General features: G+C 37.5%; 3 protein-coding genes across 6 annotated transcripts; 1 reads left to right on the plus strand and 2 right to left on the minus strand.

Annotated features, from left to right (window-relative positions):
• Window positions 1-560: 560 nt before the first annotated feature.
• Window positions 561-6,600, plus strand: LOC123258874 (ATP-dependent DNA helicase pfh1-like). 4 transcript variants are annotated; one of them, XM_044719136.1, is made up of 4 exons: window positions 561-660; window positions 840-896; window positions 1,450-4,857; window positions 4,924-6,600. In XM_044719136.1, exons 3-4 carry the CDS (start codon window positions 4,367-4,369, stop codon window positions 5,759-5,761), a joined length of 1,329 nt encoding a protein of 442 aa, XP_044575071.1. In that variant the 5' UTR covers window positions 561-660; window positions 840-896; window positions 1,450-4,366; the 3' UTR covers window positions 5,762-6,600. The 4 variants fall into 3 exon arrangements, with proteins under 4 accessions (XP_044575071.1, XP_044575069.1, XP_044575073.1 ...); XM_044719134.1 differs by having other exon boundaries at window positions 1,450-6,600; XM_044719135.1 differs by lacking the exons at window positions 561-660; window positions 840-896 and adding an exon at window positions 1,241-1,269 and having other exon boundaries at window positions 1,450-6,600.
• Window positions 6,601-15,678: 9,078 nt separating this feature from the next.
• LOC123258979 lies at window positions 15,679-17,783 on the minus strand. The gene is made up of 2 exons (XM_044719236.1): window positions 17,280-17,783; window positions 15,679-17,187 (listed from the first exon to the last, which is right to left on the minus strand). Exons 1-2 carry the CDS (start codon window positions 17,781-17,783, stop codon window positions 15,679-15,681), a joined length of 2,013 nt encoding a protein of 670 aa, XP_044575171.1.
• A 99-nt stretch (window positions 17,784-17,882) lies between these two features.
• On the minus strand, window positions 17,883-20,094 carry LOC123258980. The gene is made up of 3 exons (XM_044719237.1): window positions 19,662-20,094; window positions 18,369-19,603; window positions 17,883-18,299 (listed from the first exon to the last, which is right to left on the minus strand). Exons 1-3 carry the CDS (start codon window positions 20,092-20,094, stop codon window positions 17,883-17,885), a joined length of 2,085 nt encoding a protein of 694 aa, XP_044575172.1.
• Between the last annotated feature and the right edge of the window lie 4,419 nt (window positions 20,095-24,513).

A 24,513-nucleotide genomic window follows, 5' to 3' on the forward strand; every position in this document is an offset into this window, starting at 1 on the left:
GAGGTGACTGCCATTCTTCGTCCAGTTTTTGAAGTGAAACTTCTTTAGAATCGTTGTGATTTCAAACCGGATGCAACGAAAAAACGACAGGTAAGAGACACAAATACAAAAATGTGTAGGATGAAGCCAGGGGAAAGAATGAGACAGAAATATACATACAATTTGTATATTATCGGTCTCTCCTCTTTGTGCCATACTTCGTAGCGTCCCCACTCCCGTCTTCTAAGCATAGTCGCCTGTAATTTGTGAGCCAGAGCGAGAGAGCAGATGTCAGTGTGTATGTATATTGCACACTGTTTGATACGTGCTTGTATTTGAGCATTTAACGTGTGTAGTGCATGTGAAAACTACGTGAGCTTACTGTACACTGTATGCGGCTGCGTATTACAGCGTTTTAGTAAGATAGCGTGGTGTGTTATTATTTAACTGTTTGTGAGTATTTTTATATCTTGTACTAAATAATAAATTTTATAAAATGCCGAAAACTAATGCCGAAATGTGTCGTCAATATCGACGCAAAAAAAATGAAATTAAAATGAAAAAAATTCAGCAAAAGTTCAACAGAACGTAGTCGCGAGTTTCGTGCACGTTAAAAACAATTATTGAACAATCAAAATAGATGTTCAGATATAAGTGTCAATGTGACTGATGTAATAAATGGTAAGTGTAAATATTTTTTAATCCTGTTTTAAGTATAAACTAATATATCAATGTTTTTCAATCAATAAATTTGATTTTTATTTTAAACTGATCATGGATTATATATATATATATATATATATATATATATAACCTCAATACATCATGTGTCTAACCTTATTTATTTTTTTCTGTTTTAGACCACTCTCAGCAACAAAATAGTGTTCCAACGGGATATAATTTAGTAAATAATGATTGTAAGTACTAATAATTAATACTATCTTTCATCATTTAATGTTAAATAATTTAAAGAAATTTTTCAATTTAATAATAATTTTAATGAAAAACTTAAAAACTTAAAAATTTAATTTAAAAACATGTACCTAATTTACAATTCATGATTTAAAATATTAAAAAAAATTTAATTTAATTTAAACTTATATTCAATAATTCAATAATTCTTAAATTAACAAAATGATTTAATATTTAGATTTATAGGAAAAAAAAAACAATTTTAAGACGGATGAATATTTTTGAATGGTAAAATAAATTGTAAAAAAATTCAAAATTAAAATGATATTAAAAAAAAATAATTTAATTTTAAACTAAAGAGTGGATAATTTTTAAATGGTACATATAATTTAATAACCATATTTGAAAATAATCATTATCTTAAAATGAGTTTTTAAAATTAATTTTATATACATTTTTCGAATTTACGATGTAAAAAATTTTAGTTTTTTAAGGAATTGATTCTCAATACACAGTCGATAGATAACTCGTTACATACTTTGAATTGTTTTTTTTCAGATAACCCTCCAGTAGATGTACAGCCAGAAATTCCATACTCACGGTTTCGTCGAAATAAGTTTGCTCATAAAGAATTTAACGACAAGTTTTTTAAACAATATGTTTGGTCATAAGTGCTCCGTTTGTGATCGATTGTGGTTTAAGTTAGATTTAAAATCACCACGTGCTGAAGATGAACAATTATTAAGGGTAATAGTTGAAAATTACAATACAGTTGAAGATATTTTACTGTGCAACACGTGTTACCAAGCAATTGGGAGGAAAGTGATTCCTATAATGTCTACTTATAACGGTTTTAAATATGAAAAAATACCTGAGGTTTTACCACCGCTTGACTTAATTTCGGAAAGACTTGTCTCACCACGAGTTCCATTTATGCAAATTCGACGGTTACGACATGTTCATGGGCAATATGGAATTTATGGACAAATCATTAATGTACCAGTCGAGGTAAACAATATGGTAAAACTCTTACCCCGTAATGTCGATGATGATTACTGTATTAACGTACACATTAAAAAGAAAAATAATACATAGATCAAGCTATTTAATGGGACTAGTTAATAAAAGGACAATTCGTGCATGGCTTCAGTATTTGCTTCAAACTCCACTTTATTTATTTTACGATATTAAAATTGATGAAAGCTTCTTCAACAATAATAGTAATAATGAAATCGATCTAGAAGAAATGAGTGAAGATATACCGGTCGAAGAGAGTCTAACAGCACAACAGAAAACTCTACTTTGGAATGAAGATATGTATTTACGGATCGCTCCTGGAGAATATAATATTCCCAAAAGTATAATTTTTGATGAACATGCCGAAGAACTTTCTTTCCCATCGATTTATTTGGGTCATTTCCGAAAATTCAGAGAGGGAGTAAATGCAACACCGTTCGCAATAGCAACTAGCGAATTACGAAGATCAGATCGGCGTGGAGTTACTCCACATCATTTATTATATCTAGCAATGAAAATTATGAGGTTAAGAGTTCGTGACTCGCTTACGATTGCATTTAAACATGTGGGAAAAAATACTAATATTACACGGCAGCAAGTTGAGTCAGCTGACTACATTAATAATTGTATCGAAAGTAATTTAGCTTTTCTGCGCTCAATACCAAATTCAGTATGGTATTGGAGCGATCGAAAAGAGATCTTTTTGCGATGATTCGGCAACTAGGAAAACCTACGATGTTTCTTACTTTGAGTGCCAATGAAATCGGATGGACCAATTTAATACAATTATTGTACAAATTAAAAAATAACGGTACTGAAATTTCAGCTGAACAAGCTGCGTCACTGGATTACATATCTAAGACTACACTAGTGAATGAAGATGCTGTGACCTGTGCTATCTATTTTAATAAAATAGTCAATATATTGATAACTATTCTCCAATCAAAGAAGAACAGCCCATTTGGAAATTATTATGTTGTCGACTATTTTAAACGAATTGAATTTCAGCATCGTGGTAGTCCTCATGCACATATTTTATTGTGGCTGAATGACGCTCCATCAGATCCTCTTGGTACAAACTATCAAGATACTGTAATGATGATTGATCAATTGATATCAATTTCTTCATCAGAAGCTTCTGGACATATTCGCTTGCAAAGTCACAAACATACCTTTACCTGTTATAAAAAGTACATGCCAATCAACCTCAGAAATGCCGATTTGATGCTCCATTTATGCCATGTAAATCCACTACAATATTAAAACCAATGCAGAAAGATCATCCAGGATATGCTGATTACGCTAAGCGGTATAAACAAATACAAATTAATCTTGAGAACAATGATTACGAGAATATTGAAATGTTTTATGCACAAAATCATATAACTTCTGATAATGATTATTTTCATATTCTTGAAGCTGGAATTACCAGACCTAAAGTATTTTTGAAGCGACAACCTAAAGAAAAATGGCACAACCCTTTCAATCCTTTTATTCTCAATGTCTTACAATCAAATACAGATATGCAATTTATTATCGAAGAATACTCATGTGCAGCGTATGTTGTTGAATATGTCAATAAAACTAATAGGGGTATAAGTAATTTACAAAGACAAATTCATGAAATCATGGATGAAAACCCTGAGTTTGATATAGTAGAAATAACTAGAAAAATGAGTGTTAATATGCTCAACACCGTTGAATTAACAAGCCAGGAAGCAGCGTGGTACCTTCTTCGTGAACCTATGTCTAGAAGTTCAGTCTCCATAGTTTATATTCCCACCGTTTGGCCTATTGAACGACAGCGTATTAGACGAACACAAAAAGAATTAGATGAATTAAATATCGATGAAGATTCAACAAGTATTTGGAAGGAAAACTGGTTTGATAAATACGAGAAGCGGCCACAAGAAATGGAAGAATTATCACTTGCACAATTCGTTGCTAATTTTACTAAAAATTCGCAAGGTGATTATATTCGTCGAAAGCAACAACGCATCATTCGTTATAGGAATTATGACATAGCCTCAGATATAAATGAGTATAAAAGAGAAATGGTGACTTTGCATATCCCATTTCGGAATGAAGAATTCGAGATTCTTGAAGAGATGAAATTTATTAGGATTTACGACGAAAATGAAAATCAAATTCTGGAGCGACGTAAAGAGTTTGAATCTGACTTAGACATTAATAAAACTATAGAGCTATGCCGAAAACTATGTCGCGAAAATGAAGAAGCAGACGATGACGATGAGATTCATGATATTGCCACTAGATTTCCAGAAATTAATCCATTCCAAACGCTATATGACAATCCGAATTCGGATGTAAACAGTGATTTACGTCTCGCAACCCTAAATAAACTTGGTGCCATTGCAAAACGGAAAGAAAATTTAATGCCTAACGACCAATATTATGAGCTGATGAAAATGGCAAACCAAAAACAAAGGAACTTTTGATGCACGTCATTTACAATCTTCAGTTGGAAGATCCTCCTCCGCTGCAAATATTTTTTACAGGACCAGCTGGATGTGGTAAAACATTTGTTATTAAATTATTAATGGAAATTTATAATCGATATTCTGAAAGTGATGGGTTTTGTAATGCTTATATCGCTTGTGCTTCTACTGGTAAAGCTGCTGTGGCTATCAATGGGACAACAGTACACACTGCACTGAAGATAAGTCTTTCAAAGTTGCTTCCTTTATCAATTGAAGTAGCCCAACAATATAGATCACTTTTTAAATATGTTCGTGTATTGATTATCGATGAAATTAGTATGATTGGAGCCGAGTTGTTGTCCCAAATAGATTCAAGGTTAAAGCAAATCACCGGTAATTTTGAAGTCCATTTTGGTGGATTAGATATAATTTTGATTGGTGATCTACGTCAACTACCGCCAGTTCGTGCTACCCCAATTTACAAACAAATAAAACGACAAATAGCAGGTTCAACACTATGGCGAGGGTTGAAATTTTTCGAACTAAACGAAGTTATGCGACAAGCTAATCAAAGTTTTGCAACAATATTAACAAAAATTGGTAATGGACAGTTGTTAGATCAGGAAGAGCTAGATTTAATTGAGTCACGGATTTACTCTGAAGAAGAAGCTGAGAGACTTTGTCCAGACGGTATACGATTGTTTTTTAATAATCATTCAGTTGCTGAATACAACAATAAAATTTTGAATTCTATAGAAGAAAAAGTGAATTCAGAGGCAACTGATATATATATTGGATGTAGAAATGTTCAACAGCAAACTTCTATGCGTCAAAAATTACATAAAATGTCAACTATTGATACAGGAGGTTTGCCATATCAAATTACATTGGTTTTGAACAAACCATACATGATAACAACTAACATCGATGTATCAGATGGATTAGCAAATGGAGCGACGGGAAAATTAATTTTCATTGAATATAATGACAAAGGAGAGATAGGTCGTTTATGGCTAGAATTTCCAGAATCTCCAAAAATCGGAGAAAAATTGAGAAGAAAGGCAGCGGCATCAATTCAAAAAAATAATCTTCATCCACTGGCAGTACCAATAGATCGCAGAACATCATCTATACCACTAGTACCTAATAAAACCGTTATTGTAAAACGTAATCATTTCCCATTAGTCTCTGCATGTGCAATGACGATTCACAAGTCCCAGGGAGCTACTTTTGGTGAGATTGTATATGAATATGATAAATCACACGTTCAACAACTCCTGTACGTCGCATTATCACGAGTTACATCAATAAACGGCTTATATCTCGTTTCAAAAAAAATGATAAAAAATTTTACCATGGCCGAAGAGCGTCAGTATCTACAATTGATCTACAACATGAATTTCGAAGGCTGAACTTGAATCGACTTGAGACAATTACAAATGTTTTATATGATTTCTTAAATAAAAGAAAAGGGATGTCACTGTTTACCTTTAACTGTCAAAGCTTACGAGCTCATGTACAAGATCTGCAACATGACAATATAGTGTCATCGTCAAATTTTTTAATTCTTTCGGAGACATGGATGAATAATGAAGATATTGTAGACATTCCAAATTTTAATATTGTTGTTAATTACAAAAGACCACGTACGAGGGCAGGCGGAGTAGCAATTTATCACAACGTAAATGATGGAGCCCGTGTTGTTACGCCACAAATGGATCTCAATGCACAACAGCTAGAATCATTGTCTGTTCAGCTTTCGAAAGTTGGAGAAATATGTGCCTGTGAGAGCAGAAATGACCAAGGAGATTTAATTTTGATCGTAGCAATTTACATCTTTCCCAACCAATCAATAAAATCAGTTATTGAATTTATACATGAAAATTTGATCAAATATACCCCAGAGGTATCGCGAATTCTCAAAAAGAATTATGATAAAATTTCGATGATTTTAAGTGGGGATTTTAACATAAATTTTGCATCAGATACAGCGCTTCCTTTGATTGAGTTTCTCGATACAACATTTTATTTAAAAATGTGTAACAATCGCACTCAATCAACTACAAGATCAAAAACGGTAATAGATGCAGTGTTCCAAAGATATATCAACCAAATTGAAACTAAAATATTTGTATCGTATTTTAGTTATCATAAGCCTCTTGTATCATTTGTTGAAACTGAAAATATGGAACTTGAGTAATAGATTATGTAACATATGTTAAATAAAATATAAAATATCTTTTAAAATTAATCAAAATACTTTCATTTTTGACCAATTAAACTTTGTAATTATCCTACCCTTGTTATAAATATTCATCTCATTCTTTTGTCGATTCACTGAAGTTTCACTTCTATCGTGTGTGAATCGCACACACACCTTTTTTTTAAACCTTCGAAGGGCGTTAACTACCCCGGTTGCCTTGGCCTTTATCTCTTTATGGATATTGACCTTTGATTGGACAAACTCATGCAGTTCGCTGGTCAGCTTTTCGAGGCGTTCCAGTGCTTGTGTCCGCTTCATCTCAGCGCTTACGGTAATCGCTGCTTCTTGGGCGTGAGGCCCACTAATACTCCTGTCCTTTTCTTGATTTTTCGTTTCTTTCATGATTTTGAGTGATACTCCAAAGCAAAAGGTCGTCTCCGAACGCGATGCCTCCGGAAGTGGAAGGGTGATCACTCTTACAGCTACCTCCATTGCTATAAGAGCTTTCGATTATTGAAGCGGGAAATCTCAACCGCTTCGACCCTGCACCTGCTTCCTTCATCGGCTTCCTCTTGCTCCCGTGGGTGCGGCACGTAGATGCCGGGAGTTACCACGTACACCGCGCTATAAGGATCATTTCGCACATCTCTTTCGAGCAGCGTCACCTTATCCGCTTGCGTACGTGACCCTAGGTCAGATGGTGTTACCAACCCTTCCTGCCGAAAGGGGAGTTTTCGTTTTTTACCGCGACAGCTATTTTATTTTGCTCTTACCCTCTGCTCCGAAGAACAGCAAGCTTTCTCCGACCCACAAGGATACACGGACGGTGGCTGTTACTCTTCAGCTCCGATGCCTGATTTGGACCACAAGGGCTATTTTATTTCGCCCCAATCCGCCGGTCTTACGACCGGTTAGGACCCCCCTATCCGCCACCTGGGGACACGCCCGGTGGGAGTTTGGCTTCTTCCGACGGGTGTGTGTGTGTGTGTGTGTGTGTGTGTGTGTGTGTGTGTGTGTGTGTGTGTGTGTGTGTAAGTGCGTGTGAAATTTGAAATAATAAAAAATGTGTGCGCCTGAAAATTTGCACTGGGATAAATTTTTAAAGAGATGTACGCAAGAGTATGTATTCGTGCAAGAATAGGTGTGTGTGTGTGTGTACGTGTGTCTGTATGCTTTGATTATTTTTTCATGTGTGCTAGTGTATGTATGTTGACGGAAGTGTGAAATTTGGTTGTGTGTGTGTGTGTGTGTGTGTGTGTGTGTGTTTATGTTTGTGGGTATGCCTATAATTATTTGTTTGTGTGTGCTACTGTGTGCTTGTTGATAAATGTGTGTATTTTCATTGTGTGTGTGTGTGTGTGTGTGTGTGTGTGTGTGTGTGTGTGTGTGTATGTGTGTGTGTGTGTGTGTTATTCGAAATAATAAAAATGTGCGCGCCTGAAAATTTGTACTGGGATAAATTTTTAAAGGCATGTACGCAAGAGTATGCATTCGTGCAAGAATAGGTGTGTGTGTGTGTATATGTGTGTTTGTGTTTGTGTTTTAGATTAATATAAAATTTGTGCGCTTGCAAATTTGCACGGGAAAAAATTTTTAAAAGCATGTACGCAAGAGTATGTATTTGTGCGAGGTGTTCGTGTGTGTGTGTGTGTGTGTGTGTGTGTGTGTGTGTGTGTGTGTGTGTGTGTTACTATGTAATTGTGCGTGTGTGAGTATACGTATAATTATTCTTTCGTGTGTGTATGTTGACGGAAGTGTGAAATTTTGTTGTGTGTGTGTGTGAGTGTGTGTGTGTGTGTGTGTGTATGTGAGATTTGAAATAATAAAAAATGTGTGTGCCTGAAAATTCGCTCTGGGATAAATTTTCAAAGGCATGTACTAAAGAGTATGTATTCGTGCAAGAATAGGTGTGTGTGCCTGTATGCATTGATTATTTTTTCATGTGTGCTAGTGTGTGTATGTTGACGGAAGTGTGAAATTTTTATGTGTGTGTGTATGTGTTTGTGCATACTTTTAATTATTCTTTCGTGTGTGCTAGTGTGTGTATGTTAATGGATAAGTGTATTTTTATTGTGTGTGTGTATGTGTGCATATGTTTGTCTGTATGTGCGTCTGAGTGTGTGTCTGTATGCTTGTATTATTCTATCGTGTGTGCTAGTGTGTGTATTTATCGATGTGTGTATTATTATTTTGTGTTTGTGGGTGTGTGTATGCTTATAATTATTTTTCTGTGTGTGCTAGTGTGCGAATGTTGATTGATGTGTGTATTTTTATTGGGTATGTGTGTGTGTGTGTGTGTGTGTGTGTATGCTAGTAACTAATTTTTTGTGTGCACTAGTGGGTGTATGTTGATGGATGTGTGTATTTTTATTTTTTGTGTGTGCGTGTGGGTATACTTATAATTTTTTTTTATATACGCTAGTGTGTGTATGTCTATGTATGTGTATCTTTTCATTAAGTGTGTGTGTGTGTGTGTGTGTATGCTCGTAATTATTTTTTCGTGTGTCCTAGTGTGTGGATGTTGGAGGATGTGTGTAATTTCACTGTGGGTGTGTATGCTTGTAATTATTTTTTCATGTCTGCTAGTTTGTGTATGGTGATGGTTGTTTGTATTTTCATTGTGTGTGTGTGTGTTTGTGTGTGTATGCTCATAATTATTTTTTTGTGTGTGCTATTGTGTGTATGTTTATGGATGTGTGTTTTTTTATTGAGTGTGTATGCGTTTAATTATTTTTCCGTGTATGCTAGAGAATGAGGATTCTAATGGATGTCCGTATTTTCATTGCCTGTGTGTGCGTGTGTGTATCTCTATGGACGTGTGTATTTTTATTGTGTGTGAGTGTGTATGCTAGTGATAACTTTCTCGTGTGCGCTAGTGTGTTTATGTTGATGGATGTGTGTATTTTTATTGTGTGTGAATGTGTGTATGTGCATGTGTGTATGCTTATAATTATTTAATTATTATGATGAATGATAGTTCCGAGATTGTTTATTCAGAGCTAGGGGATTCCGGACTGATTAATAATATTTATTATTATTCTTAATTGATAACCTTTCTTAATTAATTTAAAGTTATTAAGACATTTTTACTTTGGACCTAGGAAATCCTGGAGTTATTTGATATAATTAATGGTAATTAACTACGATGAATAATTAATTCAATAATAATCCAGAGATTTTCAACGTAGACTTAGGAAATCGTAGACTGATTAATAATAATTTATAGTCAATCACGATTTTTAAATAATTTAATTATTATTTTGTGCTTTTTTGTTTGGAGCAAGGAGCGTTTGAATTAATAGAGGAGAATAAGTAGCTATCAGCGCAAACACAGACATTTTTTATCAAAAATGTTTGAGCATAAATTCATTTTTCTTAAATATTATTGTTATTATGTCGAGAGACATCATTATTATTGATGAGAGACATCTCATTGTTAAATAAAAGAAGTCCACTCAATTTGTCGACTTCGTTACTCGTCAAGTATTGTTAATTTTTTTTTTTATTAAAATGTCCTGCGTTTCTCCGAACTCCACGAGCGTTTGTTTGGCCTTTTTTTTTCTTACTCGATGTCGATTGCAATTTTTTTTCCCGATTGTCCATGCAATTTGTTTATTGCTCAGTCAGTTTCTTTTGTGATTTGCGAGTGTCAACATTAGCTATGCTGAATTACACTGCCACCGATTACGCCGAAATGATAATTTTGTACGATAAGTGTGATCAAAATGCCGAGGAGACTGCACGAAGATATCGCGAAATGTTTCCTCGTCGAGACCACTATCCAAACCGTAACGTCATTTTGCATGCGATTAACAGACTGCGGGAGACTGGTAATGTTTTGTCTGGCAACGTAGAGAGAATTGGCCGTCTCCGTGAGGTACGAAACGTTCGTAACGAGGAGCTAGTACTCGAAGAGGTTCACGCGGACCCTGGGACTAGCACTCGCAAGCTCAAACGCCGCATCCACATTTCCCGGTCCACAATCAACCGCATCATTCGTGGTGAAAATTCCACCCTTACCACAAACGAAAGGTCCAAAAGTTGGAGGATGCTGACTTTGCGTTAAGGGTGGCATTTTGTAATGAAATTATCCGATTGGGTCAAGAAGACCCGAATTTCCTCCGTAGCATATTATGGTCTGATGAATCTTTATTCACACGAGAAGGATGTTTTAATCAGCACAATATGCACTTCTATGCGGAGGAAAATCCGCGTGAAACAGTCAACCGGAACTTCCAAAACAAGTGGAAGATAAACATGTGGGGTGGAATCATCGGTGATGAAGTGTTGCTCTACGAACTACCGGAAAACATGGACGTGAGTTAAAAACTATTGTGATGTTCATTTCTCACCAAAATTGAGGGAGCAAGAAAAAAAACAAAATTTTTGAGGATTTTCAACAGGCTGTAACTTGGAGAAAAATGGTAGTACAGTACAGTTAATAAAAAAAGCAAATTTTAGCTATAAGTGTTTAGTTTTTGAATCTGAGTTTAAAAATTCTTTTTTTTTAATTTTTTTCAAGTAATCTTAAGAAACTTAAAAAACAATCTCTATATAGATCGGATAACTTGTTCATTTAACTTTAATTTTTTTTTTAAAGACCTTAATACGAGCATTTCTCGCTGAGATATCGGTGTTTGAATGGATAAAAATCACTTTGTCTTCGATTATCAATATCTCAGCAACCATAGATTGCATAAAAAATTCAAGGATGTTTTCGAAAACTTAAATCAATTCTCTACAAGCATTGACTAGTCAATTTTTCGAAAAAAAAATTTTTTTCAATTATAACATAAATTTGAAAAAGCAACAAAAAAAGGGCTTTTCGTGGTTTTTTAGATAATCAAGCACCTAATCCAAAATATCGCGGAAACGATCAATGTTAAGTGTGTCTTTCGAAATTAAATATACCGACAAAAACCCTACAATGTTTCAATTTGATCCAGCCAACCTTTTTTTTTGTCTCACTTGATTGAATTTTTAAAAAAATTAAAGGAGCAAGATTTTCACTTCGAAAAGGTCACAATTTTTATTGTAAAGAAAATGTATTTTGTTTTTTCATTTTTCTTTTAATTCTACATCTGTGACCTGGTAAATTTAAAAAAAAAAAAGAACAAATTTTAAATTAAAAAAAAAAAAATTTTTTTTCAAAACTTATCGAATTTTTTTTTTTTAATTCAAAATTTGTTTTTTTTTTTTTTTGAAATTTACCAGGTCACAGATATAAAATTAAAAGAAAAATGAAAAAACAAAATATGTTTTCTTTACAATAAAAATTGTGACCTTTTCGAAGCGAAAATCTTGCTCCTTTAATTTTTTTAAAAATTCAATTGAGTGAGACAAAAAAATGGTTGGCTAGATCAAATTGAAACTTTGTAGGATTTTCGAAGGTATATTGAATTGTAAATGACACACTTAAGGGAATATTCTACTGTAAAGGCATGAATTTCGCCCGGTTTTGGAAGCGATGTACGAAGGAAACAAAAAATATTTTTATAATCAATTTTTTTATCATTTGTTTATTGATGTTTTATTATTACATAAAAAAATTATTAAAAAAAAAAATTAAAATTGACAAAGTTATGAGCAGTCAAAGTGGGGGGTCAAAAAAAAAAGAGGGTGTCTTGGCGTGCATTATTCCAACCCTCCTGGTGATCTGAAATTTAAAAAACAGACGGATTCTTAATTATTATAGATGCCGCTATCGTATAATCCTTGAATGAGTTAAAAAAAATGGCGGCAGTTTGAAAAAAAAATTTTTTTTTTTCATATTTTTTTAACAATTCCGAATTTTTTAAAAATACTAAATGAGAAGTTATAGTTTTTGGAAGGGTTCACGAGATGAAGCGATGTATAGAGAACATCCTCTTCAAATTTGAAGTAAATCAGTTCATTAGAACTCGAGATATCCTTACCGCCAGCTCGAAAAAAGTAGTTCCGAGAAAAACGCGTTCAAAGTTTTGAGTCAAGTTTTCGACAATTTTACTTGTAGAATGGTACAGAATACTTACATATTTTTAATCAGCGATTCCTGCTCCATATAAGAATCCTTCCTCTACTTCAAAATGCTCATTCTCCGATGTTCTCTTGTGAAGACATGCAGTTCTACCCTCCTTTGACGCCTCTGAAGTCCGGAGTTCTGAATGCTCGATGCGCGCTTCGTCCCGTCTCGCTGCAAAAGCATTAGCTTCTGGGCCAATCGTGATTCCCATAACATCTAAGATTTTTAATATAGGTATAAAACCTTCATTAAAAATACTAACTGCGAAGAAAGTGGCAATTTCAATTGTCTTCGGTCCAGCGTGAATGTGCTTCGGAGCAAAAGTCCAAATTAACGAATTCAAAGATTCGTTATTATTTTGGGCTTCAGAACCCAAACATCGTTCCAATAAAGAATCAGCTGATAAACTTTCATAAATTGGTTTTATTACTTCTAAAACTTTGTCATTTAGAGGAGGATTTTTGTGGTCCAATTCGTCAATAGTGCCGTTTTCTATTTCCTTCTAATACTTGCACCAACTAGATGAACAATTCATGTGCTGAGGATTTTCGTTAGTTGAAATTTTATGAAAGTAGGTTGCCCACACATCTCTCTCTTCATGTCTTCAACAGAATCTGGATTTCGACGAATTGCCAAACCATAATATAAAGACAATTCATTGATAAGCTTATCAGTAAGTTTACCAGCGCCTTTGCCACCAATACCTTTATTATCTTTTTTTGCTTTACGCAATCGTGAACCCATGCGTTTTTGAACATGCCCAACGCACTCCTTTTTTTCTACTACCGGGTTATCATTGTAGGGGTTAATATCAAGAATGCCCTTGAAAGTTTTTAAGTCACCATCTCCGATATATCGGATATATTTGGCATAATGCTTGGTTTCCGACCTCCCAAACATTTCAACACTAAAACGACTATAACTCATGAAATAATAGGAATTTTTGAAAATCCTTTTAATGACATATTTTTAAATATCTAAACTTTGAAAATATGGAAAAAAAAATTTCGATTTTTTCAAAATTCTACAGTAGAATACTCCCTTAAGATGATCCTCTCCACATTCTTTTCTCAATCCTTTTCTACCAATATCCTGTTACGTGAATGTGGAACGCTTCACGTAATAATTACCGTAACTCCTATTCTTTCCCGCTTCACAGCATTATTTATATTTATATTTGTAAATATAAATATAAATCGAATGTAGATAATAATAATACAAATATAAATAATGCTGTGAAGCGGGAAAGAATAGGAGTTACAGTAATTATTATGAAGTGAAGCGTTCCACATTTACGTAACAGGATATTGGTAGGAAAGGATTGAGAAAGGAATGTGGAGAGAATCATCTTAATGTGAGTTTATAGAATATGCGAGAAAAAATTATTAGATAGCATGGACTGGGATTCAAACCCAGAACCTTCCGAAGACATGTCGGCTACTCTACCATTTGAGCTATCCGGTCTATACTAAATTTCCTTTCACTTATTCTATGTCCATTAAGCTACACCGTACATCTTACGGCAAGCATTTTTACGAATATAAATAATGCTGTGAAGCGGGAAAGAATAGGAGTTACGGTAATTATTACGTGAAGCGTTCCACATTCACGTAACAGGATATTGGTAGGAAAGGATTGAGAAAGGAGTGTGGAGAGGATCTCCTTAATGTGAGTTTATAGAATATGTGAGAAAAAATTATAAGATAGTTCGGACTGGGATTCGAACCCAGAACCTTCCGAAGATATGTCAGCTACTCTACCATTTGAGCTATCCGGTCTATAGTAAATTTCCTTTCGCTTATTCTATATACATTAAGCCACACCGTCCATCTTACGGTGAGCATTTTTTTACAAATATAAATAATGCTGTGAAGCGGGAAAGAATAGAAGTTACGGTAATTATTACGTGAAGCGTTCCACATTCACGTAACAGGATATTGGTAAGAAAGGATTGAGGAAGGAATGTGGAGAGGATTATCTTAATGTGAGATTATAAAAATTTTTTTATTTTTGAAACGCCCATATTTATGTATATATCTAATATATAAAATTTTCGTGTCACAATGTTCGTTCCCATACTCCTCCGAAACGGCTTGACCGATTCTCATGAAATTTTTTATGCATATTCAGTAAGCCTGAGAATCGGTTACTATCGATTTTTCTAACCTCTAAGTGATAAGGGGTGTTCACCCCAAAAAATTTTTTTTTTATTTTTTTGATAAAATTTTTTTTTTTTTATTTTTTTATTATGTGGCATCAAAAAATACATACAACTCTTAATTTGCAATTTTTTATCACCAACCCTTGCTTTTTAATAGTCATTTTCATAATTTTATCATTTTCTATCCCGCTCGATAACATCAATTATGTTCACTTGGTAAGTTATCCCCTCCATGTGTCTACCGGTGTCACTTCTCACCCTGTAAACAGCACGGAGTAGGGATGTTACCTCTACAGTTTTCGGCTATTATTAGTGTTTATGCTTCAAGCGTTGAATAATTACAGAAAGAGCGGAAAAGCGGGGATCAGGTTTAGTGTTGGATATCTCAATTAAAACGCGTAATTTATTATCAAAAATAACACTAGGAATTTATTTAAATTAAATACACTCAATATTTAATATAGTTAATAGCGGATTGTTAAGATAAAAGCGGATTTGTAAATTACAGCGTGGTTTTCAAAGCGAAGCCGGTTGACACGTGGTTGAACACTTTGCCGGCACTGAAAAAGCGGTGAAATAAATGCACTGTTAACACAAATTACCTATAACAAACTAAAGCGAATTATTAGCGGTTAATTTAAGCGGTTTAAATTATAAAATTAGCAAAATGCGGTTTATTAACAAAAAGCGAAAGTAAAGAAATACTAATGGCGACTTGATGCAGCGAAAGCGTAGAAGCGAAAGATAATAACAATAGTCCGTCTTCTTCCTCGTTGAGTTGGGGAAGAAGGCTATTGCGCATGTCTAGTGGGAGCGATCAGCCAATAAAGCGGTCGATTCATGACGTGATCGAGAGGCTGATTTTCTATTGGTGGTTCGATTTTTGCGGGAACTAGCGGTGGACAGGTGCGTCTCTTGAATTTGGGTGTCCCCCAGGAGCGAGTTAATCGCTACTGGGCCTTGTTCACCGAACATTCTCCCCCGGGTTGGCGGCTGCGTCGACAAGATCATCTTCTTCATGCGTTAGCGGCAGGACACAGAGCTTTGTAATTGGACGTACCAGCTCTGTGTTAACTGTCTTAACAGTTACTACGCGGATTTGTCCATCTTCACCTGGATGGACAGCAATTACTTTGGCTAATGGCCACTTGGTTGGCGGGAGATCCTCAGTGGTGATCAGTACAACTGAACCCACCTTGATCTGGTTGCGTCGATGATGCCACTTTGAAATGGCCTGGTAGCGGTGGATGCAGTCCTGGTAGTAGCGTTTCCAGAAATGTTGAACCATTTGCTGGACTTGTTCCCAGTGCGAGAGCCGAGCAGGTTGTAAATCTGTCAGCGATGGCTCTGGGATAGCGGTCAGTGACTGTCCGATTAAGAAGTGACCTGGAGTCAGTACAGCCAGGTCAGCAGGATCTTCATTCAGCGGTGTGAGCGGTCTGGAATTCAATATGGCTTCAATTTGAGCCAGTAGCGTTGAATATTGCTCAAGCGTCAACAGCGAGTCTCCGATTGTTCTTCGAAGGTGAAATTTGATAGATTTCACAGCGGCTTCCCATTTTCCTCCAAAATGTGGAGCTCCAGGCGGATTGAATTTCCAGTTCGTGCCATCTTGAGCGATCAAGGTTGATAATTCTCGTAATGTGCGGGATCCTGCAGCGAATAGTCGTTTCAGCTCTTTATCTGCTCCTACAAAATTGGTTCCACAGTCTGAATATAGCGTGTGGCAGATACCTCGGCGACTAGTGAAGCGGCGATAAGCGGCGATGAAAGCGGCAGCGGTGTAGTCAGTTACTAGCTCTAAGTGTACAGCTGAACTGAACATGCATACAAAGACTGCAATCCAGCCTTTGTATGTTTTTGCTCCACGTCCTTGAAACGTTTTCAGCGTGATAGGTCCAGCGTAGTCGAGTCCTGTATGCAAGAAGGCTCGAGTTGGCTGTACTCGTGCGGTGGGTAGTTGACCCATCAACTGTTGAGCGCGTTCTCCACGATGTCTCGTGCAGATAACGCAGCGTAAAATAAATGATCTGACTGGAACACGGCCTCCAATGATCCAGACACTCTTGCGTAAGTCAGCGAGCGTAAGCTGAGTACCTCCGTGAAGCGTTTTGCGGTGCGAATCATCAATCAAAATTGATGTAAGCGGTGATTGTCGCGGTAGAATCGCTGGATGCCTCTCTTTTGGGTCCAGCAATGCGTTTTTCAAGCGGCCACCGACTCTCAGGACCCCCTGATGGTCGATGAACGGAGTCAGCTTAGTGATGCTGTTATTTTTAGGCAGACCATCACCATCTTGTAGCGTGTGAATCTCTCTAGCGAAGTATTGTCCTTGAGTGAACTTAATCAAGGTCAATTTAGCGCGCTCCAGGTCTGATGGAGTAAGCGGGTAGGCCAGCGAAGATTGTGGAACTCTTTTAAAGCGGTCGATGGCACGATGCCAGATGCTAAGCTTCCGTAGCAGTGGAAACAGCTGCGTGTAATGCGACAGTAATTGTTGGAGCAGGCAATTTTCGGCTTTCCAAGTTACTCGTGTCAGATCTGGCGTTCTTCTCGATGCGTTGCGTTGTCGGTTGGAGGCTCCAGAGTGGGCCAAGAGGATTCTGGTTCATGAAGCCAAGTTGGTCCATGCCACCAGAGAGCGTGTTGTTTCAGTTTTAGCGTAGGTATACCTCTTGAAGCGCAGTCAGCGGGGTTTTGTTTTCCTGGAATGAATTTCCAGGAGACATCTCGAAGCGTTTCTTGGATTTTTCCCACTCTATTGCGGACGAATGTCTTCCAGCGGATTGCTGGACTTTTAATCCATGCGAGAGTCACGGCGGAGTCAGTCCAGAGATTGATCCTGACATTTTCAAGCGACTGAACTTCTTTAACATGAAGTATCAGTTGTGTTAGCAACCATGCGGCAGATAATTCCAAGCGTGGGATTGTCATGGTCTTCAGCGGTGCTACTTGCGTTTTTGAACACAAAAGTGAGACCTTTGTGTTCCCATCAGCGTCAGTGACTCTCAAATAAACAGCGGCAGCCATAGCGTTTTGCGAAGCGTCTGAGAACCCGTGCAATTCCATAGTTGCTCCAGGTGCTATATTATTCCAGCGTGGAATGCGGATGGATTCGATGTTTCGAAGATCCTCGCGGTATCCAGTCCATTTGTGAATGAGTGATGGTTACAATTGTTCATCCCATGACACTCTATCTAGCCACAGATTTTGCATAAAGATCTTGGCTTTGACGACTATTGGTGCGAGAAGTCCTAGCGGATCATACAGTTTAGCGATTTCAGACAAAATAGCTCTCTTTGTCTTAGGCGTATCTGGCGGTAGCGTGTACTTGAACTGGAGAGCGTCAGTGCGTGAATTCCAGTACATGCCCAGGACTTTTACTGGTGCATCACTGATTTCTTTAAGCGGTGTATCCAGCTGCTTTTCTGGAGCGACTTCAGCGAGTAACCGTGGGCTATTGCTAGCCCATTTGGCAAGCGGGAAGCAGCCTGCTGCACACAGAGCTTTTGTTTGTACTGCAGCCTTGATAGCGTCTTCTTCGTTGTCTGCTCCACCGTAGATATCATCTACGTAGCGTGTTTTCTACATTGGAGCAACAGCTAGCGGAAAGCGGTGTCCTTCATCCTTTACTAGTTGGATAAGCACACGTACAGCGTCAAAAGGTGCACTAGCGGTTCCGTATGTGACTGTCTTGAGACAGTAAGCGTCTATTAAGTCATTCTCATCTATCCAGAGAATGCACTGAAGCGGCCAATCAAGCGAGTCGACCTCAATCTGTCTGAACATCTTGGTGATGTCAGTAGCGAATAGAATCCTGCTGCAACGGATTCTCAACATCACATCAAAAATGTCAATTTGCGTTTTGGGTCCTGCGTGGAGAATGTCGTTCAATGAAATTCCTGTAGATGTTGCACAGGAACCATTGAACACTGTGCGGAGCTTCGTAGTGGTACTATCAAGCTTCAATACCCCGTGGTGAGGCAAGAAATAAGCGTTTGCGGGCAATTCGTTGACTGGTACTCGTACCATGTGTCCTAGCTGAATGTATTCTGTCATGAATGCACGATACATGTCAGAATATTCTCTTTCTCGCGACAAGCGAGTTATTAATCTGCGGAGTGACCCCATAGCTGCGTTGATAGAGTCGCCAAGTTGACTCTCAAGGGCCTTAAGCGGTAATCTCACTACGTAGCGTCCATCAGGCTGTCGATAATGCGTTTGACGAAAGTGAATTTCACATTCGTCTTCTTCAGCGGTGTTGAGCGGTGAATTTCCTGATGGAACTTCTTCCTGTTCCCAAAACTTAGCGATAGCGTCTTGTAATTCAGTATCTACTGACGCATGTAGTGCTGCGTGTGATGTTGACGCGTGTTTAGCGGTGACAGCCCCATAGACAATCCAACCAAGCGTGGTGGATTGTGCAATAGGAGCATTGCGAGGTCCTCGTTGAATCTCTGCGTTCATGATCTGTGCGGCTGGTGATGCACCTAGAATAATATCTACAGGGCGTGGCTGTAGATACTGCGGGTCAGCGAGCTTGAGATTCTCAAGATGCGGCCATTTCGGATCAGCGATCACGAACGATGGAAGATCTACCGTCAGTGTTGGTAGAATATGCATGCTGGCATGCATTGATGCGGTCGTACACAGCGAACGAAGCTCAATTGTGCTCACACCTAGTGAGCTTCCTGCGGAGACATTGCCAATGCCCTTGAGCATGACCATGTCACGCTGTAGCGGTTGTCCAAGCTTCTTGAAGAGCGACTGTCTCATAAATGAGAGCTCTGAACCTTGATCAATCAACACTCTGGCGGTGATTGGATTACCATGATGTGGGCGGACCTGGACTAAAGCGGTAGCTAGCAATACTTGAGCGGAAAGCGGATCTGAAATAACCAACAGTTAATGTTGAATTATAAGCGGTCTAATGGAACGGTTAGTTACCTTGTGCGTTGTCTGCAAGTGTCTGTGGTGCAGATTTAGGCGGTGTATCTCGATGGATGGAAGTATGATGACGTTGACTGCACTTCCTGCATCCTTGAGCGGTCTTACAATCAGCGACGCGATGTGGGCCCAAGCAATTGTAGCACAGGCGGTATTTTTCGACTATGTCGATTCGTTCCTCCAAAGTAGCGGCCTTAAAGACTGGACAGAACAACATGTAATGTTCCTCAGGGCACAGCGGGCAATTTCTTCTGGGCTTTGCTTTGTATTGAGTAGCGGTGTAAGAGGATGTTGTCTTCTGAGGTTTATTACTGCGTGAGCCTCCGGATTTATGACCTTCAGATTGCTTCTTGGGTTCCGAAGCGGGTTCCAAGTTCTCCCAAGCCCTGACTTTGGACTTGAGAAACTCGTGGAGCTGAACGTAAGTCGGCATGTTATCAGTAAGACCCAGGCTGGTCTCCCAATCTTCTCTAACGGCGGGCGGCAAGCGGCGTAGCGTCAGGTGTATGATTATGAGGTCCCAGTGATCTACTGGAACTCCTTGTGCCTTGATGGAATCCAGAGCCTTTTGGTTAGATAGTAACAAGGAATCCAATTAAGCGGCTGATCTAGCGGGAACAGACTCACCAACCAGCAGGTCTTCAAGATGTGATGATACAACGCGGCGAGGATTGGAATAGCGGCTTTTCAAAAGGTTCCATGCGGGCTCAAATGACTCATCAGTGGATGACATGTTTCCAATAAGCTGGTGTGCTTCATCTTTGGTGAATGTCTTCAAATAATGCATCTTCTGGCTGTTTTTCAGAAGTGCATTGTCAATAACAATATCAGAGAAGAGCTGACTAAATGATCCCCAGCGCTTAAAGTCTCCAGAGAAGCTCTGGAGCTTAATTTTTGGGAGTCCAGTACCCGATGAGCCTCCCATGAAGGCGGTGCTGTGCATAGCCAGGTTTTGTTGCGTTTGTGCGGCTTCTCTGGCATCAATCTCCTGCTGAATGACGTCTTTGCGGGTGGCTATGCGGGTCTCCAAGATTGCATAGGTGGCGTGAGCGTTAGTATAATGATTCCCGACGTGGTACTCGTGTTCAAGTACTTCCGGGTACGTCTCAAAGATCAGCGAGTTTAAGTTAGTGATGTCCAGCCAAATCTTGGAGCTTTGTGTTGCCACTGACTCAATAGCGGTGATCGTAAGCGAGTTAAGCTCCTCATTAGTTAAGCGATCCACCATGGCATACAAAGCATCCAGGTACTGCTTTTGCATAGCAATAGCAGTTTCAAACTGCATTGCGGTGTTTAATGTAGGACCGAGATCGAGTTTTCAGTCAATTAAAGCGGAAAGTTCAGCGTACCGGTGTACGAATGACTACCAGGAGCAGCACCCGATGTGCTCTGCGATGCTCCTGACACTCGACCTTTCCTAGCAGGATTACACTTCACTTAACACAGCACAATTTTTAGCGGTATAATTAATTAATTTAATTGAGATAGAGCCAGCCTGATCCGGCTCGAGGGACCAATGAATAATTACAGAAAGAGCGGAAAAGCGGGGATCAGGTTTAGTGTTGGATATCTCAATTAAAACGCGTAATTTATTATCAAAAATAACACTAGGAATTTATTTACATTAAACACACTCAATATTTAATATAGTTAATAGCGGATTGTTAAGATAAAAGCGGATTTGTAAATTACAGCGTGGTTTTCAAAGCGAAGCCGGTTGACACGTGGTTGAACACTTTGCCGGCACTGAAAAAGCGGTGAAATAAATGCACTGTTAACACAAATTACCTATAACAAACTAAAGCGAATTATTAGCGGTTAATTTAAGCGGTTTAAATTATAAAATTAGCAAAATGCGGTTTATTAACAAAAAGCGAAAGTAAAGAAATACTAATGGCGACTTGATGCAGCGAAAGCGTAGAAGCGAAAGATAATAACAATAGTCCGTCTTCTTCCTCGTTGAGTTGGGGAAGAAGGCTATTGCGCATGTCTAGTGGGAGCGATCAGCCAATAAAGCGGTCGATTCATGACGTGATCGAGAGGCTGATTTTCTATTGGCGGTTCGATTTTTGCGGGAACTAGCGGTGGACAGGTGCGTCTCTTGAATTTAGGAGTCCCCCAGGAGCGAGTTAATCGCTACTGGGCCTTGTTCACCGAACAAGCGTAGTAGTTAAACATTTTTACTATCTCAGTGTAACTCTCATATCAAATATATTCTCGAGTAACTTTATTATTTATTTATTAATAACTAATATTATTGAATATAATTAATTATTAATAACGAATAAAATTATTAATTTTGAGTGTAAATTGCACGATCAGTTAATTAAGTGACTTACATAACCTCTAAAATACTCAACACGTATCACGAGTTCCCGCAAACCACGACTATTGAGTTGTAAGTATAAATTATTTTTTACGTTTATTATAAAATCAAAAATTATTCTTTCTTATTTATAACGAAAATATTGTTGGGAATGGTGAAAAACGAATTCGGTGAAAGTTAGATTTTTATTACAAATGGGAAATTTTTTTTTGTGTTTACTTATAAGCGCTCTAACTTCGACAGAATTTTTTTTTCACTATTTCTAACTATATGTATTTTTAATATAATTAAGAAACATAAAATTTTTTGCTTTCGCGAAACTATCTAATTTTTACATGTATATTTAATGTAATCAAAAGTAAAATAAATGATTAATATAATAATTAAATAATTCAATCAGTTCTATTCATGTGTGTTTTGTATTGTACAGTGAACAATGCCAACAAAATGCAAAGGGGCCAATTTGAGCCGTGATACAAATAAATCTAGAAGCATTCGAAATAGAAGAGCCCAAAGAAGCGAAGAACAAGTTCAGGAATAAAATACTGGAGCGTGTGTGAGAATGGCGCAATTGCGTCAAGAACAATCAGACGATACACGAGCTGAACGCAATGAAGTCATGACATTAGAACAACGACAATCACACCGTTTTACTGTCAATAGACGCAGAGCGAATGACCAACAACGCTAACAGGCACATCGAGCATTTGTAGCTACATCATTTGTAACGGGTACTTTCTGGCTCATTTTACCCCCGGCTCGATTTAGCTCGCCGGAGTCCAGGATTCTAACGAGGGTAATTTACAATTAAAATTAACTCGTTAATTTTACTATAATTAACAAAACAAAACCTCTTTATTTCAATAAACAAAAACATTAAACATTTTACAAAAGAAAACGGCGATTAAACAAAATAAAACCCATACATACACGGCGTTTACAATTTCCATTACCGTCGTTGGTAAAATCATTCGCCCGTCATACCTTTCAAAACGCGTCGCTAATTCCCCTTCAGTCGGCCCTCTGCTGCCCAGCTCCTGACAGGTGACTAGTGCCGCCCCGCAGGCCCTAATTCGCGATTCCCAAAGGAAGAGTGAATAGAATCCACCTCTCCCTCACCTAGTCGGCTTGGTTGCCACCTTTTGGCTGAAGGCCTCCAGGTGGAGAGTCGCCTTTACTCGTAGGTAGATAAGTTCACTTACCTGTGGTAGTCCGCACCAGGTAGAGAGAACCCTCTTTTAATTTCCTTGGCCAGAAGTCTCCAGACAAGTAAATTAAACCCAGAGAAAGGTTGCTCCACGGCGGATAATTTTTGGGCTTTATCAACCCAAAAATTATTACTAAAAGCGAAAAGTATTGGTGAATTATCGCCACCTATCGCTTGCCGTCGAACTTCGGGAAATCCCCGAAAATTTATAAGTTTTTAAATATATTTCAAAATTAAATATCAGATTCATTCAATTGATTCAACAGATTACATCGATTTCAATCGAATTACATTTTCCTATAATTTCAACGTCGAAAAATAATTTTATACAAACATAATTATTTTACCAAAATTATTTCCCATACTAATTTAATTTCCTGGGACTTAGAAAAATAATTAATTGGATATTTCGAATTTATTCAAAATATTTTAATCAATTAATTATTTCAGATAAAGTAAATTTTTGTTCTTTGAAAGAACAAAAATTATAACGTCGCGGTTTCGCTTATATCAGCTCGGCGATTTTTATCGCGAGCGAACAGTCGACGCCATCTATCGCGCGATGGCAAACTACTAAATTCCTTTTTCTAATAGTCGTCCTTTGAAATAATTTTAAATCAAAGAAATAATTGTAAACAAAAAAAAATCATATACAGATTATTATTATTAATAATAATCGCCGTAAAAAAATAATAAAGTTGTAAACGAAACTTGTCAAATTAATTGTTTCAATTATTTCAAACGACGTTTTAACCGTTAATTAAATTAATAATCTTTCATTAATACTTTTAACTAAACAATTAAACATAATAATAGTTACAATAGTAATAATAATAATTAACTATAAATAAAATAATTAAACTCATGACAAAAATTAAACATATATACATAAATGCCGTGGCACGGCAGTCGACGCGGTCGCGGTAGCGATGGCTCGCTCCATCGCTTGCTCGGTCCGTCGATTAGTCCCGTGATGCCGGCTCTCACTGCTCCTAATACCTTCTTCACACATTTCTGCGTCTAGCATTCCAGTATGAGCCCGATATTGAATATTATGCTCATTTAAAAGTAGTAATTGGTGCTATGGACAAAGAATGCCCGTATTGTCATGCTTTGAAATTCAAAAATGAACCAGCCGGGATGTGTTGCGCGTCAGGGAAGGTACAACTACCTGTAATTGAAACACCACCGGAGCCATTGAACGGTTAGCTTATCAACACAGATCCAGATTCTAACGTGTTCCTGAAGTCCATTCGAACATTCAACTCATGCTTTCAAATGACATCGTTCGGAGCAACAGAAATAGTTCAAAATACTAA

The sequence above is a fragment of the Cotesia glomerata genome, linkage group LG2 (assembly GCF_020080835.1).
Source record: "Cotesia glomerata isolate CgM1 linkage group LG2, MPM_Cglom_v2.3, whole genome shotgun sequence".
Taxonomy (NCBI): domain Eukaryota; kingdom Metazoa; phylum Arthropoda; class Insecta; order Hymenoptera; family Braconidae; genus Cotesia; species Cotesia glomerata.

Bases quoted from the DNA above. Each gene is read 5' to 3' on its own strand.
- LOC123258874 (XM_044719134.1), top strand. From the start codon at position 4,367: ATGCACGTCATTTACAATCTTCAGTTGGAAGATCCTCCTCCGCTGCAA.
- LOC123258980 (XM_044719237.1), bottom strand. From the start codon at position 20,094: ATGCCGACTTACGTTCAGCTCCACGAGTTTCTCAAGTCCAAAGTCAGG. The intron at 19,604-19,661 runs GTAACTAACCGT...TGGTTATTTCAG, and splicing joins ACTTGCAGACAACGCACAAG to ATCCGCTTTCCGCTCAAGTA. The intron at 18,300-18,368 runs GTACGTGTGCTT...GCTCCAATGTAG, and splicing joins CTAGTGCACCTTTTGACGCT to AAAACACGCTACGTAGATGA.
- LOC123258979 (XM_044719236.1), bottom strand. From the start codon at position 17,783: ATGGAATTGCACGGGTTCTCAGACGCTTCGCAAAACGCTATGGCTGCC. The intron at 17,188-17,279 runs GCAACGCATCGA...CATTACACGCAG, and splicing joins TGGAGCCTCCAACCGACAAC to CTGTTTCCACTGCTACGGAA.